A 20,936-nucleotide genomic window follows, 5' to 3' on the forward strand; every position below is an offset into this window, starting at 1 on the left:
CTGTACACATCTCCATGACATATGTGATCTCACTCAGCTTCAGATCTTCTGACAGCACATATATCAAGGATACCCACTGGAACAACAGTAGCTGTTCCAGGCGGCCAGACACACACCTCCCACCCCTATTCACAGGAGCAGACAATTGCAGTCACCCTTCTCATGGCCAAAGTTTGCCAGAGGTCTCTCACACAAGAGAAACCACAGCAGCTGGTGCCCACTTTGCTGCAGTTTTACTGTTGTACCTTCATCCACATGTCAAGAGCTCAACAGGACTTTAAAACAGATATTTATAGCATGCATGTTTTTAAACAGGATGGAATTGTACAAGACATTCTACACAGGACAGTCACCTTATGGAGCTTTAAAGCTCCCTAATGGCTTGCATTTCCCACAAGTGTATCTTTGGCCTTTAAAGAAAACCCCCAAAAGCTGCTTCCCAAGTAAGGAAATAAACACCTCAACCTGTTGCGATGAGATGTATCTTCCTCTGCGGAGTACAGTACAATCCCCACATAGAAGACTGGGAGCTGTCACCATCTTCCATAGGAAGATGATGGAGTTCAGGAATCTGTCACAAGCTTTATAAATGCAAAATGTAGATCAGGAGCAACATAAGGTATAAAATAAACCCTGAAAAAGCAACACTGAATTCTAGGAAGCTTTTGCTGATCTCCAGCTGTGTTTCCCATTACTACTTATGCAGGAAAAAAATCCCCAACAGGCTTGGGGTAGAAATTTAATTTAAAACAATGGGAAAAACTGCTGAATTTGAACAACCATGGTCTAAGAATTAGAGTCCACTGAAATAATCTGGAGCGATCACTGCAAAAAAGAAAAAAAGGCCAGGTGAGCAGCTGGTTCTCTGTACCTACTGAACCAGTCAAGTTACTCCCCTCTCCTACCTCAAAACAAGGAACAAGCCCCTTCACCCATCTGTTGAGCTCCTTTTCAGGAGGTGGGCCTCTAAAGGTGATGGTTTTATGGAAGGCCCAGGTGGGAGTGCTACAATTTGTTCAACATGCAGAAATAGGGGGGCAGGGTGAAGAACCAAACGAGGTAGTAAGAACAGCTGAATTACCAACTATTGCAGAACAACACCTACAACAAAAGTATCTCATTCAGAATCAGTTTAATGTCCTTCCCCACCTGTCCCACCCAGAGTCCAAGGTTTAGAAAAAGATGTGAAGCAGCCTTCCTGCCATCCCCACTCCCATGGAGCTATCACACACTCACCTGTAGCCCAGAACACAACAAAATTTGTGGCTGCCCCATCCCCGGCAGTGTTCAAGGCCAGGCTGGACCAGCTCTAGTGGAAAGCATCCCACCAAGATGAGAAACATAGACACATCAATAACACCAGGTTTGGGCGTGTGGGGGTTTGTTTTTTTGTTTGGGTTTTTTTTTTCAGACTTCCATTTTTAGATTTATTTTTTTTTTGCCACATAGTTAAGATTTATACAATAAAATTTTCAACTGAAAATACTTCTTTCACAACAGTGGAGCAAGCAGTAACTGCCATGTGTGCATTTCACAGTACATCACTATCTAGCATAAAGATGGACAATACCACAAGTAAGATCACTCTCCTCTTATCCACCGACCAATCTCCTTCTGTAGCAATGGAAGTCTTTTCTGCACAGGTATTTGCAAAGGAGCTCACAAATTGAACCTCTGCAGCTTACAGGTTCTACACAGACATCTCCATCCCTGCAAGACTGTCACAGGACTATTTCAGCACAGTTTCCTCAACAGTTACTATTTAACATGTGGCACCAAGATCTACACAGACACACACACAGGTACAGATGACAGTACTGTAATAATCTACATTCACGGATGTAGATCACTTCAAGTCTCTGCTACACAGCTGAAGATGGACCCTTGGAACTGAGTTAGCACACAGTTTGCTTTGTGCCCCTTCCCCCTCCCTGCTGCCCCCCCCCCCCCCCATAAACGAGACTTACAAGTGGGGCAAGGCCCTAACACAGCAGTTTAAAAGGCTGACTCCAGATACCAGCTTCATCCAGCACAACACACACAGACTAGTTCTTCTCCCAGCAAGAAAAGGCAGAAGCATTTTCCGCAGCAGTCCATTCCTGTAGGCACACAGCTGGCATGCCTGCTCCTGCCCCCATTCCTTCCAAAGGGAACTGTGGTCTGCTGCAAAGAATCTTGTCAACTTTTCCCAAAGGCAAAAGCCACCCCTCCCCTCCAAGAACAGCAATGACAATTAAGTCAAAAAATCCAGGCCCAGCACACCAGTCATTGCTTTGCCTTTTTCACAATGGTTCCAACAGCTGATATGACTGTAGTTTTGGATCCACTCGCGCTGGTTGTCACTGTGACAACACCTGGCAGTGTTGCAGTAGTGGTGAGAATGGTGGGCTGAGCTATTGTTGTTACAGGGATGGCTGAGTCCCACTTGCTCTTCCTCTTCTGGGCATCTGTGTATTTGATTAGATCAAGCAAGGGAGGATTAGCATTATGTTACAGGTCACCAATCCCTTCTTAACACCCTGTCTTGTCAACCCTTAACATACCACTGCTTGACTAGACAACTTTCCCTCACATTTATTTCAGCATTCACTGGCAGTAAATGTTGAGGAGGGAAGACAAATTTATACCTCAAGAGCCAAAGAAAAACTCTACACCTGAACTCCAGCCAAATGAGAGCCAGGTTTACTCCCTGCCCCAAAGCATATTTAATTTTAACAGAGCACATGTATCCCAGTTGCTCAGGTACAGGCACAGGACACACTAAACAGCCTCTGGTATTTTTTCTCCTTTCCTCTCAGTTTAAAAGGCAGGAGGTAGGCAGGAGAATGATTTTCAGTCTTTCCAAATATCTTGAGATGTATCAGCCCCAAGAATACAACCACGGGTATCAGCAAGTTTCTTGACCTGCTAATAAATCTTTTCACTATCCTACCTGGCCCTAGTCCTTCATTCCAGAGGACAGCCATGGGATATATGGACTAGAGAAAAGATAGTCCATCAGCCCTTGAAGAAATACTTTCTTGCATTATATACATAATAAGGAGCCCTCAGGCTTTCCAGGAAGCACTAATCCAGGCAGTACCACAGCTTAACAGGAACAATCATATCTGTTCTTTACCTCCCACAGTGGTACTGGCTGTTGTGGTGGTTGTAGAAGTGGCGCTTGTTGTTGTACCCTTTTTAGTGCCAGTCACAAATTCAATCTGGGAAGGGAGAGACAAGTAGGAGAACAGGTAAAAGACAAAAACCGAGTCATTAAGATACACAGTCTTTCATTAGCTTACATTGCCACTCTGTTTTTAAAAAACAGCTTTAATGTTATGTAGGACATTGGCCTCTGAGCTGTCATGCGGGAAGAAAGATGTAGACCGCAGGCCAAAACGTACTGAAGTCAGGATCATTCAAGATTCCTGCAACCCAGCTCTAAGTCAGACACAATAAAAGTGTGGTTTTTATCTGTTATAAGCATAGGAATTCAACATAGCTCAGAAAGATCCTGGTCATTAAAGAATGCGTTTGTACAGTTAAAAGTTCCCCTTCTTTTTTGCCTTTAAGAAACACACCAAGTTCAACATCCTACACCTGGGTCAGGGCATTCCCACACACAGGTTAGGAGGAGAACAGATTCAGAGCAGCCCTACAGAGAAGGACTTGGGGGAGTTGGTTGATGAGAAACTTAACATGAGCTGGCTTCAGTGTGCACTTGAACCCAAAAACCAACCATGTCCTGGGCTGCATCAAAGGAGCGTGACCAGCAGGTCGAAGGAGGTGATCCTGCCCCTCTACTCTGCTCTCGTGAGACCTCACCTGGAGCACTGTGTGCAGTTCTGGTGTTCTCAACATAAAAAGGACATGGAACTGTTGGAACAAGTCCAGAGGAGGCCACAAGGATGATCAGGGGACTGGAGCACCTCCTGTATGGAGACAGGCTGAGAAAGTTGGGGCTGTTCAGCCTGGAGAAGAGAAGGCTGCATGGAGACCTCAGAGCAGCCTTTCAGTATCTGAAGGGGGCCTATAAGGATGCTGGGGAGGGACTCTTCACTAGCATCCTTAGGGTGCTATCTTAGTGGTAGGACAAGGGGTAATGGGTTCAAACTAAAACAGGGGAAGTTTAGATTGGATATAAGGAGGAAGCTCTTTACTGTAACAGTGGTGAGGCACTGGAATGGGTTGCGCAACGAAACTGTGAATGCACCATCCCTGGTGGTGTTCAAGATGGAGCTAGACAAAGCCTTGGGTGACATGGTTTAGTGTGAGATGTCCCTGCCCATGGCAGGGGTTTGGAACTAGCTGATCTTAAGGTCTTTTCCAACCCTACTTTTCCATGGTTCTATGATTCTATGCAAGACAAGTCCATGCCTGATTCACTGTGACTGCATCATCACAGGAAGCCTGGCAACAAGAGCTACAGCAGCATGAACCCTCATACTTTCAATACTGCAGATAAGAGCAAGGATGTAATAGATACCTGGGTTACTGTGCAAAAACTGAAACAAGACAGAGCATGCACTGCAAGGAAAAAAAAGTACCTCCACGTACTGCATATGGAAAAAGTCTTCTGCAAGGTGGGATGACATTCTCTAACCTTAAACAGTTTTCTAATACCAGCCACTGGCTTAAAGGCAACATCACTGAAGGACAGGAATAAAATCTTCCAAAGCTTGTCTGTGTTGTTTTGGGGGGGCATATAAGAATTTACATTTTGTGAAAAGCCCAGCTGAAGTTAAAATAGGCCAAACATTTCCAGAAATTAGATGCAAAATAGCAATATCAAGGAGAACAGAAAGCAGATAAAGCAGATACTCTCCCACAATGAGATATGGTGAGGAAATTAAGCTATAACTGGGCTATGCCACCAAGCAAAATATTATAGATTAAGAAACAAAACAAAAAAAGCAAGCTTTTTTTTATGCATTATCTTGTCTGCTTTTGGCTTACTGAGCACCATTTTAACACCTCTGGTTTCGAAATACTGATAAAGCAGAAGGAAATCCAGTGGAATAAATCTGGATAACTGGACCTGTAAGGAAGGGAACTTTGATCTGCGCAGCTTGGAAAAGGACATGCAAGAAGAAAGGAGAGAATCAGGAAAAAACAAGAAGTATAAGCACAGTTCATAAGAGGAAAGCAATAAAATGAAACTCAGCAGGGACAGAAACAAAACTCCTGCATCTCTGCCTCTTTTGGTTTTGAATATTTACCTTTGTGCGTTCTTTCTTGGCCTTCTCCAATTTATCCATTTCAATCTTCTGGGCTTTAGCTGAGGAAGATCAGAAGTTAAAAGAAGCACTAGAAACAGTAAAAAACTCACTCACTTCCCATCATAAACAATAAAAACCTTGTGTACAGAAAATTAAACTACCAAGAAACTAACTACTGTTTTTTAATCAAAGCATTACTGCACTAAATTAATGATTTAAGACATGAAAACCTTGAAAAACCAATTTAAATGAAACGGCTTTTCAGCCTGTTGAAGCATCAATAACATTCAGGCACATCCAACAAGAATTAAGTAATTAGAGAAGCATGTGATGACTTCTTATTTATAAAAGAAGTGAAGACTCCAGTGCAGTTAATTAACTACAAAACACAAAGAGCCAAGTTAGGACAAAAAAGACTTCCTTTAATTACCTAATGCCTCATAATAGGAATCCTCTGACCAGCCATGAGGATCAAACATGTCCTAAAGAGGAAAAAAAAAAAGCCAAACCAGTCAGATTAGGGCTATTTCCACACACACAGAGCCCAGTTCAAAAATGTTTTATGGATTTCTGTTCACTGATGATATTCACTACTGTCTTCTTGTACCCCAATGACACAAAGACCACATCAGACCTTTTATAGGACCGTGTTCTGTTGTGAATGAAAAAAGAGCATTGAAGCCAAAAGGATGCTGGGGAAAGTCATGCATTTGTCTGCTGCTCAGCTTCTATCTCTCCCCACAGCATTTCACATAAATCTCCACACTTCAGCAGTTTTTGTTCAGAATCACTGTAGCAAAGTTGAAGGAACTGAGGCTCAGTACCATAGAAAAATGTTCACTTCTATGCAGAGGATCAGAGTAAAATTCCTCTAAAGGACCTCTAAACAAGCAGGCTTAGTAAAACCTTACACCTGTATATTACCTTTTAACCATTTCTTTGCCAGTCAAAAGTATGGCACCTCACCTTTGGATAATTTGTACCCAGTTCATCAATTGAACAAAACTGGATCAGCTTTTCATAGATGCTGCAAAGGAAAGACAAGAGTTCAGAACAGAGCCAGTGAACCAGAAATAAACAGAAGCGTTTCACATTTGCTAGTAGAAAGAGGTTGTCACCTCTTCAGTCTGCAAGAGGAAAATCAGAACCTGGGAAGCTACACTTGCTATGATGGATGTGGCATGCCATTAACCACATTTTTCCCACTTCCCCAAAATCAAGCTCCCTGAACAGACATATTCTAACACACTTCAGCCAAAGCCTGTACATTTGAAAGCTAAACACCACACCAACTCTAATTGCTGCCTCAAAGAACACAAATAAGTTTTATTTTTCCAGTTACCATCATATTATGTCTGTTTTGTTTTTGTAAGCAGTAGTACTTCTTGCTCAGGATCCTGTTTCTGCTATAACTCCAGTAAAGAGCAAAATTATGGGAATTTGTTCTGTGGTGCTTTGGTCACACAGTAAAAGATGGCCACTGACCTGGGGTTACGGAACTCCTTTTTCCTCTGAATGATGTAGTTCATATCCATGCCCTCTTTTATTTTCCTCTCATATAGCTTTTGAATTTTATCCTAAGGGAGAAAGATTATAGGGTGAGCCTTTATGAAAATGTGGCTCATTTCAGCTGACTTTCAAAAGTGTACATGTGGAAACAAACCAACTGAATCGGTGACCTCCTTGCATGGAGCAAGGATTCCACCTCTCCCCTAAGGCCACGCAAGCTGATTAGTATAGCCACTCCCTTCTTTAAGGTCTGAAAGTATCTTCATGAACTGTCTGGATGGGTAAGGGAACTGATCTTTGCACTTTCTGAAGGCTTCAGGGATCAAAGATTCACATATGAGGCAGTAGCTCACATCCTTTCTGCCCAGTCTGTTGTTCCCCTTTATAGCCATGACTGCAGAGACGTAGAAACCAGCCCAGAGACAGGTAAAATCCACAAAGGCTGCTGACAACTTAGAACGACCACTACACCCACCTCCAGACTCAAGCGTACACCTGAAAAAACGCAGCTGGGCTACACTGCACAGAAGGCAAGGGTCATGGCTACACCTGGGTAACATCAGCAGAGCCAAGTTCTACTGGAGAGCCAGTGATCGTTAGGCCAGTGACCAAGTGTGATCATTAGGTACTGCTGCTGGTGTCTACTGGAGTAGACCCGCAGTCCCATGCCCAGCTCTGGGGCCACCAACATGAGGAGGACATGAACCTGCTTGAGGGAGCCCAGAGGAGGCCATGGATATGCTGCAAGGATTGGAGCAGCTCAGCTCTGGAGCAAGGCTGAGAACTGGGCTGGTTCAGCCTGGAGAAGAGAAGGCTCCTGAAGGGGAGACCTGAGAGCAGCTCCCGTGCCTGAAAGGGCTACAGGAAACCTGGAGAGGGGCTTGGGACAAGGGCCTGTAGGGACAGGCCAAGGGGAATGGCTTTAACCTGCCCGAGGGGAGACTGAGATGAGCTCTTAGGCAGAAGCTCTTCCCTGTGAGGGTGCTGAGGCGCTGGCACAGGGTGCCCAGAGAAGCTGTGGCTGCCCCATCCCTGGCAGTGTTCAAGGCCAGGTTGGACACAGGGGCTTGGAGCAAGCTGCTCTAGTGGAAGGTGTCCCTGCCCGTGGCCGGGGTTGGAGCTGGATGAGCTTTAAGGTGCCTTCCAACCATTCCATGATTCTGGCAGCCAACAGCTCTTAGGAACAATGTACTTGTATATCCCTGCTTTGGCACACGTGACCAGTTAGATGGAATCAGCTTCTCTTTGCAGATGAGTCACACAGGGGTTTGCTGATGGGTGAATAAAAGAGGACTGTTAAGAGCCGACATGCAACTGCTATTTCATCAACCTTAAAAAAAGTTTTATAAGACAAATTTTCATCTGGTCCTCATAAAATCAGCAAGAAGAAATTACACAATCTCCACATCCAGCACAAACATCATGAGGTTTGAAAGAACAACTGCAAAAGGTGAATTTGGGGAGTAGAAACAATTGGTATTGCCTTTTGTGCTCTCCCCATGGAGGTAGCAATATGGTTCATAAAGTCCACAGATGGGGACTTATGCAGTCAACTTTATAATAAGAAATGCTCCCTTTGGCATAGCTCAAGATACAGTTTATTAGAGAAAGAATGTGACAAAAGGAAAGAGCAAATAAACAGTGAGCAGCCTAGAACATTGTGCATCTCCAAAGAACAATCCCATCTCCATGCTCCAAATGCTCTAATATGTGGTTTGACCCACTAACAGAGGACAAGTTCTCCTTTGATTTAACACAGTAAACTGCTGTCAAAAAGAAAGAAAATTGGCTTTATTTTTTTCTACTCTCTGAAGATCTGTGCATTCCTCAGATCTAACCCACTCCAATTCATTGATGTCAGAACAGTAAAATCCTCTTACAGCCCAGGAGGAGAAATGGGTGTGCCATGTGTGAAGAAGAAAGCTTAACTTGGATGGTGAGTCCTTCTGAATCATCACCGTACATTAAGGGCTTACTTTAGAGAGCATTCCAGAAGTAATTATTTACATGTGTTTCTACTGGGCAGATAACTGCAATTAAAATTCAAATGGGTGGCAGGAAACAGCAGCCCCTGATATTTTTTTTGTCCTCCCATCAGGAGGAAGAAAACAGAGCAGAAGGTTATTACAAAGTTGGATACTGCCATTATTTGAGTGTGCATCAGAGAGAAAACACATTTGTTTTCTTTTGCTGCTTCTAAGTTACTGACCTTCCCCCTCAATGTTTATCATCTAGAGATATGTAGGTGGAAAAGGAATCCTGTCAATGCTGCCTTAACTATTCCAGTTTGGGGATTCGTGGGCCCGTATAGAAAAAGCAATGATTTGTTCTTTCCTACAGAGCTGAATGCGCTGTGGTAACAAGACAGCAGCCTTCACGGTAAACATTGCTTTCAAGCTACTGGTGGGATCACAAGCCATTTTAAAGAAGTGACCCACAGGGACTGGAAAACAGCTTTAAGCTTCTCAGATTCCTGAACTAGAAATGCTGTAAAGTCTAAAGCATTAACATGGTGCACTCAAACTCATCATAGTAAAACCCAGCTTTGATGCTGGATTTTTATTTGTATAAAACACTGGGCAGAGTTCCCCAACACCCCCCCCCCCCCCCCCCCCCCCCCGTATTGAACTCCAAGCCTTTAAAAAAAAAAAAAAAAGTGGACTTATACCAACCTGCAAGTGGTTAGAACATCTGCCAGGAGGCTCAGGAGGGATTTTGATCTCATCTGGTGACATGTTCCGCACCCTCTCTGAAAAAGAAGCTATAGAGAACAAAGTGAGCATGAGTTCTGGCCATCCTGAAGGGAATTTAAGCCATGCAAATCATTAAACTTGTTTTATATCCTTGCTAGTGCTACTCTATTTTTGAAAGCAGCTGGGTAAAGGAGAGAATGGAATGCTGTCAACTGGTACTTGTGGTGTTCTCAAAGTGCTGAGCAAGAAGCAGTTAACCTTAGATCATGTATTATCAGAAGAAGGATAGGATGCTTGCTTGCTTGCTTCATATCTACCTCATACTGCAGCTCTGTGGCACACATTCTTAAAGCTTTATTTTCAGGGGTCTCTTCAACCCAGAACAGAAATGTGAAAAGCTAAGCTACTTCCTGCTCGAGCTGCAATTGTTGATAAGATCCTCAAAGGCAAACGATCTTCAGAGGAACAAAGGTTGGTTTCTGGAATGTACCTCTAAACCCTCCACTATTCACCACATACTGAGCCCTCCACTATTCCAGGTCTTCCACATGCACTTTGAATTCCTGCTCTGAACAGCACAGATAACCTGGAATCTCTGACAAAACTTGTGCCAGGATACTCTCTCAGGGAGAATCAGGCTGTGTATGTGGATGATCACAGGATCAATCTAAAGCAGCCTGTCCCATTGCCGTTTTTCAGGTGGTAATCACTCTGAGTACTATTTACTTCAAGACCTGCCTACATGAATCAAAATGGTTCAAGGCTTGGTCCCTTGAAGGCTCCCCAAGGCTGTCAGGAGTTAACCACAAGAAATTACATTTCATCCTTAGATTCACACTTCTTAACAGGCACTTTGATCTTTGTTTACAGTGTCAGCAAGGTTGAGTCTGATACTAGAAAGAACAACTTGTTCTGCAGGACTGAGAACGGACTAGCACAGATTGCCAGATTTCTACAGCAGTTTGCGCTGGAACATACTAACAAGAGTACCTGATTGCCCTGTAAAGGTTACAGTTACCAGCAAAAGAAACGATCACATTTCCCCCTTCTGCTAGCTACTTTCCTGCTATTATGAGAAAACCAGGGCAGTTTTCTAGCCAAATCTTGGAGCAGAGATTTGTACCACTTTTAATCAGCTGAGATTGTTTTTAACCATAACTTGTACAGAGAACACATCCCAGAGTCACAAGTCTGTAGAGGATGAAAGAGACCCGATGCCAGCACAGGAGCAATTTCAACCAAGCCATTCACATTTGCAGCTCCTCCATTATACATTCCTTTGTAAAAGCTGCCTGACCTGCAGTTCCAGGATGCCCAGGTTCAGCTCCTTTGACTAAAGCCCAGAAGGGCCCAAAGGACAGATAGAGCATTTGAGCAGAGCGTACCCTCCTGCCTTCCAGCACAGTGCACCACAGCTGAGGTTACAGATAATCCACACTACACAAGTCCAGTGCTACTACAGTTCCCATTTCTTTTGTCGAAATGAAATGCACTAAGGATGGTATCATTTAGAGATGCAAAGCTTGCAAGCGACCACTCATTCTAGTTGATCAAAATGTTGCTGAGGGGTTAAATTCTTCAGCAGTTACTGGTAATGAACAAAAAGTGTCCTTTGGCATTTACTAAGTGGGTGGCTCTATGGAAGAAGGAAAGCTTGCCAGAGCCCCTGCAGACAGGCAGGCAAACTGGAGCTCCCCGAGAACAAGGCAGACACTTGTTAAAGGTTACAGCTGCTGGTGGGGCAGGGAAGCCTCTGGTTTAATTAGAGTTTCAGGAATCCAGAAAGACAGTAGCAAATAGGCAGAAGTGTGCACAATAGACAGCACACCAGGCTTTCTGGAAAAGGAAAGCCGATTAATGGCTCAAGAGACTCACTGCATCCGCAGAAGCATTAAAAAGGAAAAAGAGCACAAAATTCAGACTTCATGAGGCAAAGAAAGGACCTAAAAAAAAAACCACCAACCAAAAAAAATCAAGCCTAGCTCCAGACTAGACATTCCTCAGGCTCTTTATCTTTGCAGATCACCCACAGAGCCACAGAGAAACAAAACACGTATGGGGAGGGGAACTGTGGCCTCATATAAACTCAGGAACTTCATCTAGCCAGCAAAGAAGTCAAAATCATAAGGGTATGTTCAGCAATCAATTCATGCTCCTTTGAAACAAAAATACCATTGGAGGCAGAGCAAGAGCTTCCAATGAGATATTCTGACATGTGACTTTCAGGTCTTGGTGCTCATCTGCTCTTTTGTTTGAGCCATGTGAAAGCAATCATTTATCATCAACAGTATGCTGATGGGGGAAAACATCTCTTAGTGGCTTACAAGGAACCAGAACTAAAACATCTTTGTCTACTGCAACCCCCCCATAACTACACTTAAGTCTGGGTCAGCAATGAGGCTACGTGCACCTCGCAAGCTGAGCACTAACATTCATCATTACTCAGTTATTTCATCACATTGCAGCCAGACTGAAATGCCACATCAGTAAGAACAAAACTATGAGCTCAACCCCTTCGGGTTTATTTACAGTAAGGAAGTACAAATTATCCATGCCCTTGAGCAGTCCTCAAGCTTCCTTTCCAACAGACAGCAGAACAGCCTCTTCCCACCAGCTTTTTCCCTAGAGGAAGGGGCAACTGAGATTATCATTAAAATAATCCTGGAATTTGCAAATATGGCTACAGGCTCCTATATAGATTTTGTGCTTTCAAAGTCCCAAGCAGCACTTTCCACCATGTATAGAGCAGTAAATGTAGATGGACAGTTAACAAGGTGTGTCCTCGCAGGAAACATCCAACTGCTTTGTGCATCCTGTTATTTCTGCCAAGATCAAAGTTTTACTTTTCGTTGAGTCAGCGGCAGTGACACTGGCTGCAGCCTCTGATGGGGCCTGTGCTTTCTGGCTCATGGCCCAGAGGATCTCCATGTGGAGACCTCAGGAAGTCGGCTGTTGGCACGATTAATCACTACAGGCACACCCAGGCTCTGGCTCACAGTAAGTAAATATCTTCCCTAATCAGATTCGCAGTCCAGAAAGCATGAAGGCCAGAAAGCAGATCCCACAGCTTCAAGACAGTAGGAGCCAATGCACTGTCAGGTCTGTAGCTCAAGCACCCTGCTGCTGAATAGCACTGCCACTGGTGCTCAGCCTGTGTGTTCTCCTCCAAAGCTATCTAAAAGTTAAAAATGTTATCAGCACAAGCACTAGGTGCTTGGAGTTTTTTGTACAGGCAGCGTATGCACTGAGCAAGCTGAGATGTTCAGTTGTTCTTGGGCCCTGTAGGAGGCCTGTATTAGGATATAACTAGGAAAGATTCATCATCTCAGCAGTCACTGGAGAATATCTACTTGCCAGTTCTTGGTGAGGCAAATAATTAAGTGGAAATGCTACATTTAACCTGCTTCAGTTTAAGACAGATGGGTTATTTGACCGGCATATCCAAGAGTACAAAACCAGTGCAGAGCATGACAGGAAGTGCCACAAGGCAAACTGTGTGCTCTTACTCCAAAGCCTATGCTGGAGACATGGATGGAGGACACATAGTTTTATTTCCTACAGATGAGTAGACACATCTTCTTAGTGAAGAGAAAAACCAAAAGAATAGGGAGCATAGGAACAGAGAGCTGGCTGTACCCAGACAGACTGAGGTGCGCATCAGCTGAGGCAAGGTAAAGCATTGTGCCGCAGGGCTCTGAGAGAGTAACACTGCTTACCAGACAGGATGAAGAATTCCTGTCCCTTTCAAGGTTCACTTGTATGCTGCATCTTTAGCAATCACAAGGGATACAGGCAGCATCAAGTGCCACTTTGTCTATAATGGTCGCACAATGCAAAAAAAACAACAAAACAAACAAGGGAAGACCTGGAAAGGGTGAGCAGAGGGACATGGTTTCCCCCTGGAGACAATAAACCAGTGGTGCTTGTCTCTAAAGCTGCATTCTTTGGCACGCTCATCAAGTCTGCTTGGCATAAACCAGGGCGTGGGGGTTTCTGATTTCCTGGCACCAGAGCAGCCAAATCAGAGGGAAGAACTGGAGGCAACAACATGCCAGTGAATCACCCATCTATGGAAGGACACTAGTTCTCCTTCTGCTGTGGGCTGAGCAATGCAGAAGGGGGGGGGGGGGAGAGAAAGAGAGGGAAGAAGAAAAGGGGGGGGGGGAGGCTAAGAGTGAGGGAAGCAGCCCCAGCCCACTGTGTGTGTGGGGGGAAGCAGCCCCAGCTCAGTATATGTGTGTGTGTGTGCGTGTGTGTGTGTGTGTGAGCGTGAAGCAGCCCCAGTCTGTATTTTTGGGCACGGTACCTTTCTCCCAGAAGAAGACTTCACTGAAAATATTCCCTGGAAATCAAACATTGCAGGGCAGTAATTCCAGCTGCAGCATTGTCGGGACAAGGTGAAGATGCTTCTTACAAAGGGGAATACTAGAAGGTTTATTTTGAAAAAAACACAGGAATTAATACATCTGTGTGAACTTACCAACTAGCTCCTGAGGATCTCGTTTCTCCAGTTCTGAGAGTTCCTGGGAAGAAGAGGAAAGAAAGATGGGGTTTTAGTCAAGGTATACTTCTGGCCGAAATAGCTATAGTGTTCATTTGTTTAGGAATGTACACATTACTTCTGAGACAGAATAAAAATTAGGAATAAAATGCAAGTTATTAGAAAATAGGGCAATGTTTGTACCATGGAAAGTCAAAACCTAATAGGATGCTGTTTCCTAACAAAGTAAGAGTCTAATGAAAGAATGAAGGCTTTGTTTCAATGACTCCTGGACACTCCACTCTTTTTGAATGCCACAAAACCAGCTGTACTTGAAGACATTTTTTCATAATGGATCAAACCATAGATCCTTCATTTTTGGTGACTGGCCCTGGGCACCGCAATGTTTTAGAGCATAGCTAGCTAAACACAAGCTGGATCCAGCCGACAGAAAACTGCTGAAGCGCCGGGAATGCCTAAGCACAGCCCTGTGCAACTGGCAGTCCTCTAAGTAGGGTCAGCAGGATGCATTCCCCAGAGGAACATGGAAGCAGCTGAAATGCTCCCAGAGTGAGTGGCAGAGTGTTACACTTGAGGGGAGCATGGATCGGCCTCCCTGCACACACTCCAGGCCCTGCAGAGCCTCAGGGTGACACTAAAGGATTCACCCAGTGTGACAGTGCCAGGATTCCCTTCTGTAACTGCACTATTGAGGGTTTTGGATCATAAAGCCTCTACAAACCAATATGCCAGGGAGCATGAGGGTGATGCAGATCCTGTATTCCCATTTTGGAAGAACGACCCCACTGTCAATTCTCTCTTGGCTCCTGCTTTCCAGGATCTGCTTTACCAGAAACTCAAGGGCAACCTCTCCTGGCCTGTGCTCTGTCTGGAGATCTCAACACAGCTAATTCCTCCTCAGTTATACAAATTAAGGCTGCTTCAGCTGTGGGAGCACAGCAGATGTTTGCACCAGTCTGCTGAGCAGCAGATGCTATGTAGGATAAGAAACTCTAAAATACATTTTCACTATATTAAAACCAATATTCAAATATTTTGGTGCTTCTGAGACCCCAGGACAGTCACAAGTGATATCAAGTTCAATACCAATAAAGTTTCTGGAACAATATCAGCTGTATGCAAACACTGCCCTCTTCCCTCTGCCTCCCCCCAAAGCCCTTTTGCGACTCATTGGACTGTGTGTCCAAAATTCCTCACTGGCTCTAAACACTGAAGCTATTCATTCAACCTGACACAGACATAATGCTGCCTCCTTCCTGCTCAGTATCTGCTCTCTAAAACTCCTCCTTGACTCCATTTTCAATCAGGTGAGAGATGCATAAGGTGAGGAGAAAGCAGAAAGATCACCAAGGCATATCTGGAAACAGGCTGTGCCAAATTCTCTATGAAAACCCACCACCAACTTCCAGAGAAGCCATAGCTCTCTGGAAGCAGAAAACTGAATTCTTTATGTGGCACCAGCTGTACTTTTTATAGCCATCCATGGAAAAAGAAAAAAAAAAAAAGTAAGTACATTTGGATCACAGAAATACAAGGCTAAAGCTATTTCAGTCAAAACCACGCAGTACTCAAAGGAACATGCATCTTCTCAACAGCCAGCTGGGAGGCCCGAAGGCACCTTTGTGAAATGGGACTGTAGAGTAACAGCTCCAATCCTCTAAGCTGTTGCAGTTGGTGCAGTGCATTAACACCTCTTCTCCCAGGGTGTTCAGAAGGAACAGGACAAGCCTAAGAAAATTTGAACAGAAGCACAACATTTCATAGCAGAAGAGTTCTGCCAAGAGAATGAGCCCTCTTTGGCAAGCCAGGAATCCAGGGAATCTAGGTGGTGTTCCCCACAAACCTACACAGACACAGCACTAAAGTGGTGAGGCTCAACCACACTGACATGGTGTTAACGTGGCAAGCCTCAGCCTGCCACCAGAGAAGCGAGGGCAGTTCTGTGGCAACTAACGGGTTGTGGGGACAATTCATATTAGTATGAAGGCTGGAGAGGATCAGAGCAACAGCCTCAAGGTAAGCAGAGGTTCCCGCAGCACGCAGTGACTCACAGGGCAGGGAATGTATGTGGTCAGGAGGCTGCTTTATTCCCTTTAGGGGAGAACTTGCTAGATCTGTAATTAAAAGTATTTGTCTTGGTTTGAGACAACAAGCAAATGTTTTTTGAGGTGAAACGAAGGAACTTGTTTTGTTCCAACCTTGACTGAATTACATTCTGCTCTCTTATCTTTTAAAGTTTTATTTTAAGTGGACTGAGAGGGAAGAGGAAGAGACAGGCTACATCCCTGAGCATCTCTTGATCTTTCCTCTTACCAAGCACTGTCTTTATTATTCCACTACCCTTCCCACCTTCTTCTACCTACTTGTTCTCTCACCACCCGAGAGTACAAAATCAAGGGGAAACCTGCTCCAAATGAACAATATTGTGAAGCAGGCACTTAAGCAGCCCAGTGGCACAGTCAAATTCATATGCTTTAGATAGGTACTAAATGCCATCAAGAAGGCCACCGTCTTGTCTGGCCAGTTAACAGGTATCTGCTGTATTTGTGAAGTTTTCAGAAACTCATTTTCAAGTCTCCTGTAACCGTTTGGAGCCAGCACCAACCATGAGCACACAATTCTCAGGAAACATGAACTAATATTCTGAGAGAAAAACTTCTCCTGTAACTTCCATTAGAGGAATACCTCTAAAATGTCAGAGGTGTTAAATAGTATATTTTATGCATTTCCAGAATCATCAGTAAGTTTGTTTCACCAGAAGTTTGTCTTTAACAGTCTTAATAATCCTTTAATCCTCAAGCTACAGGACAAATGTGGCCCACTTACACTAAATAATGCCAGTCCTATCAGGTAAGCACTGTGTATCTACCTGGCCTGGTTGCCCACACTTGCTCTAGCAAGTCTAGTCTCCACATACCTAGGCCATAGCTAAGACATCAGAAACCCCACAGCTACAAGCAAATGAAAACAAGTTCACTAACATATTAGAGCCACACCTCACTGCCCAGAGGATATGAATTCTGCTTACTGATGAATTACTGTGTACCTACACCCACTGCTCTGTCATTAACAAGCTGAAGACATCAACACAGCTTTTCATTAAATGGGACTACTTTCAAGGCTCTTACATGCCTTCAGAAAACAAAGGGATGACCAATTCCTCCTACAGTGCTTGTTCATATTCACTCGGTCTACTGTCAAACATTATGAGGAGGCAAGTATCAACAATGTGACCAAAGATGTACAGTTTAGCAGATGAGAGACTTAAGAAGTCTTGTTCAAACCTCTGAGCATCTACTGAAGATCTAGAACTTAAGGACAGTCTAAAAACCTTCAGTGGAGTAGTCACCCAACAAGAACTGTCCTACACTCCCTTAGGCTAATTTAAGCCTGGAACACAGGTTGAATACAACACAGCATCTAAAAAAAAATTCTGCAGATCTAATCTAATATGAAGTTAAATGAAATGGAGAACCATCAAGTGGAGAAACAAGGGCAATAAATACTGCACATTTTCTAGTGTTTGGGTGTGAAAGGGAAGAAATACTTAATAATGGATGAGAGATTTCTGAAGGAATTCCAAGGCATTTAAACAATGGAAAATTTGGAAGGTAACTGCATTTTAAGAAGGGAAGTTATCTAAATCCACTCAGGGAAAGGTGATCTTTTTGTAGATTATTACATCATCAAATCCCACCGTGCTATGTATCATTATCGCACATGAAGAGCACAAAACCAAGCACAAGCAGTGCCAAGCAGAGGGGATTCTACATCGAATCTCCCTATCAGAGTAGGTACATGAAAGCTGTTAGAACCTTCAAGTACCCCAGAGCTACAGGCATCGTATAATGGGTTTATTTCCATTTGGAACCTGATTCCAAAAAGTAACAAGGTAAAGACTTCACTAGTGGCACCTTCCAATAGCTCACAGTTTTCACAAGCCCCACCTCTAAGTCTCTACAGGAGCAGCTCTGAATTCACTTTTGCAGCCAGTCTCTTGCTACTTGCACAAAGTCAGCCAGGACACATTAGTTATGCTGAAAATTCTCTACACCATCATGGAAATACAAAACCGGGGGGGGGGGAGGAATGGCGGCACAATAAAATGTATCCCATCTTCATTCTTTTTCTCTAGCCATTTGTCTGATCTTGTATTATATGATGACCTCTAAAAATGGCTAAACTGAGTTTAAAGCAAGCACTACTGTACTTTATTCCTCTCTTGCACTTGGCAAGTTGATTTTCTGGCTGATATCTACTTTGCAGCCCAGACTGCACAAGATCACTGCTAAGGGCCTAAAGCCAGACAGCATTGCTCCAACAGACGCACTGAAAGAAGTGAAGGGATGCTGGGGTGGTTCAAAGCCAAGCTGACTGAGACAGCAATACAAGCAGGAGGCAGACTCTTTTCCCCGGTCTGGAGACTAACAAAGAGCAGCCTCTGGAGAGTTCAAACTACAGGCAGAGACAGCATTAAAAAAAAAACAACCAAACAAAAACCACCCAACAAGAAAAACAATGAGAAACCTCACCTTTTTAACACCTAGCTGCACCACTAACATGAGTCACAATTTCTGTGCTTCTAAGAACAATTCTGCACATCAGCTCACCAACAGCAAAAACCAGTTATTCTGTTACTTATTCATGTATGTATTCAAGAAAAGGGTTTCCATTTTTTCTCTTTCCCCGGGACAAATGCTTTCCTCATTTTCCTTAAGCCCTAGGTAGGACAACACTGTGTGTAAGAGCCTCGTTGATATGAACCAGCTTGATGGTTCTGTTTTCATGTATCATAATCAGTTAAGAAGAAGAGCAGTGAGGGGAGGGAGGGTACATGCGTAAGTGCTGCATATTGGCTTAATACTTTATGTTGCTAAGGTGAAATATAGACCATCTTTTCAGGCACAGAGTATTTCCATTCAATTACACAAAACCAAACCAAACCAAAACAACCACCCTCTGTTCAAGTTCCATGGAAATTAAAACAAACAAACACAGTACTCAATGTTGAATAGATTAAAGGAAGGAAGCAAAAATATGCATCTGAGACTGACGAATTCAAGTTTGGAAAGGCTAGCCCAGAACAACTTTATTTAATGGAAAGAATGGACTTACAACAATGCATGCCAAATCCTTCCTGAAACAAGATCCATAACTCCAGTACAAAGCTCGCATGCAACATAACTGTTGGCATTAACTGCCACCAAAAGGTACAATTCAATCATCAATTTCTCATAGAAGATGGTTAATTAGTTGTGTGTTAGTGCAGGTGCATGTCAAGTTACAAGAAATGGTTGAACAGGGAGGCAGAAAAGATACAAACCCAAAACCTGATTCCTTATTCCTTTGAGTAAGATTAAAATTGTAAGAAGTGGAGGAGTTGATGCCAGAGTTGCCAAGTTGCTTACAAGCCGGCAGCATGCCCAGGCGGCCAGGAGGGGCAAGAGGTTCCTGGGGTGCATCGGGAGGAATGTGGTCAGCAGTCAAAGGAGGTGATCCTCCCCCTCTATTGACTGTGGTAAGGCCGCATCTGGAATACTGTGTCCAGTTCTGGGCTTCCCAGTATATGATAGAAAAGCAGAGAGTCCAGTGCAGGGCCATATGGATCATCAGGGGTCTGGAGGCATCTCTCTTATGAGGAGAGAGTGTGGGAGCTGGGGCTGTTTAGTTTAGAGAAGAGCAGACTGAGAGGGGATCTCATCAATGCATATAGATATCTCAAAACCAGGTACTCCTTTGAGTACCATCCACCCACCAGGAGAATGGTGCGCAGCAACAGGAAGAGGAGCAATAGCCATGAACTGACACACAAGAAGTTTCACCTCAACATGAGGAAGAACTTTCCACTGAGGGTGGCAGAGCACTGGAACAGGCTGCCCAGGGAGGTTGTGAAGTCTCCCTCCCTAGGGACATTTCAAACCTGTCCGGACACATTCCTGTGTAACCTGCTCTGGGTAGCCCTGCTGTGGCAGGGAGTTGGACTGGATGATCTCCAGAGGTCCTTTCCAGCCCTAAAGGTTCTTGGATTTGCCACCGCTCAGTTGTGTCCCCAGACTTTGTCCCACAGTTCCATTTTTCTCCCAACTTCCAGTTAGTATTAAAACCCAGTAGCTAGGAAGCTTTCACAGCACCCTCAGCATCTGCTCTTCCTCCCCCCCACCCAGAGACTGCTCTTGCATTGCAGAATTTCTTCTCTCCCCCAACTATTTCACCTGATTGCTTGCACCTAAAGAAATTTAACAGCAATTTAAACTGACAGCCACAAAGTGTATAGGTCAGTCACACTGCTGTCATGCCTGTGATAAAGATGCTAACACAGAGAATGTCAGTGCAGTCCTTCCACCAGGAGCCAGTGGCCCTGCTGCTGCAGTTGTTGTTACAAGGATTTCTCTCATGAGCAAGTGCCAGTAGAAGATTTTATAATTCTTCGTCCTCTCTACGCTTCAGACTATCTCCTGTAGTACTAAGGTATCAACAGCCTCATTTGGCTGAGTATGATGGAAAGAAACTCTGTAACTTAGCTTAAGTTGTTAGAAGAGTTATCTGAGGTGATAGTGAAGATGGCCTTGTCAGAGGAAGTGAGTGAAATGTTTATATGCAGGCAGCAAAAGGAAGACCTCTCCAAACCATGGATCATGTGCTTGTTTTTTTTTTATTAAAGGAACATGCCAGCAGTTGTGTTCTTGCTTTTCTACAAACATCAGAAGTGCTTATGGAAAGAGAACACCAGAAACTTCTCATTTAATATTTAAAGTTCATGGCAAACCATTTCTTGCTCACCTGATCTGCCCGATGCTGGTCTGCTATCACACAGAGGGCAGCAAACAGAGTGTGGGTCAAGAGTATTCAGAATCTAGGGAAGAAAAAGCAAGGGAACAGAAGTACAGTGCTTATATTTCCCCCCTCCACCCCTCCTTTTCTTGAATTGTGAGAGAAGAATCCCAAGAGAAAGGCTGAAACAAGCCCATTTCCTACAGCCATATCCTGTTTGCCAGCTCTGATACACAGCCCCAGGCAAAGTGCCCAGTATAG

At 44.0% G+C, this 20,936-nt stretch overlaps 2 protein-coding genes across 2 annotated transcripts in view; one reads left to right on the top strand and one right to left on the bottom strand.

Moving 5' to 3' along the window:
- The window catches only part of ARHGAP44 (Rho GTPase activating protein 44), a 240,279-nt gene that overhangs the window by 15,821 nt on the left and 203,522 nt on the right, over positions 1-20,936 (top strand). The window lies entirely within an intron of this gene.
- The window catches only part of SAP30BP (SAP30 binding protein), a 31,460-nt gene continuing 12,461 nt past the window's right edge, over positions 1,938-20,936 (bottom strand). The window contains 8 exon segments of the mRNA XM_057423954.1: positions 1,938-2,447; positions 3,119-3,203; positions 5,202-5,260; positions 5,632-5,683; positions 6,168-6,228; positions 6,687-6,778; positions 9,383-9,471; positions 13,884-13,926. Of these exon segments, the coding sequence (XP_057279937.1) occupies positions 2,266-2,447; positions 3,119-3,203; positions 5,202-5,260; positions 5,632-5,683; positions 6,168-6,228; positions 6,687-6,778; positions 9,383-9,471; positions 13,884-13,926 (663 nt within the window). The 3' untranslated portion in view covers positions 1,938-2,265.

This window comes from Pezoporus wallicus, unplaced genomic scaffold (genome assembly GCF_028554395.1).
Source record: "Pezoporus wallicus isolate ANWC-B61680 ecotype Strahan unplaced genomic scaffold, APGP_CSIRO_Pwel_v1 contig_7876, whole genome shotgun sequence".
In the NCBI taxonomy this organism is placed as follows: Eukaryota; Metazoa; Chordata; class Aves; order Psittaciformes; family Psittacidae; genus Pezoporus; species Pezoporus wallicus.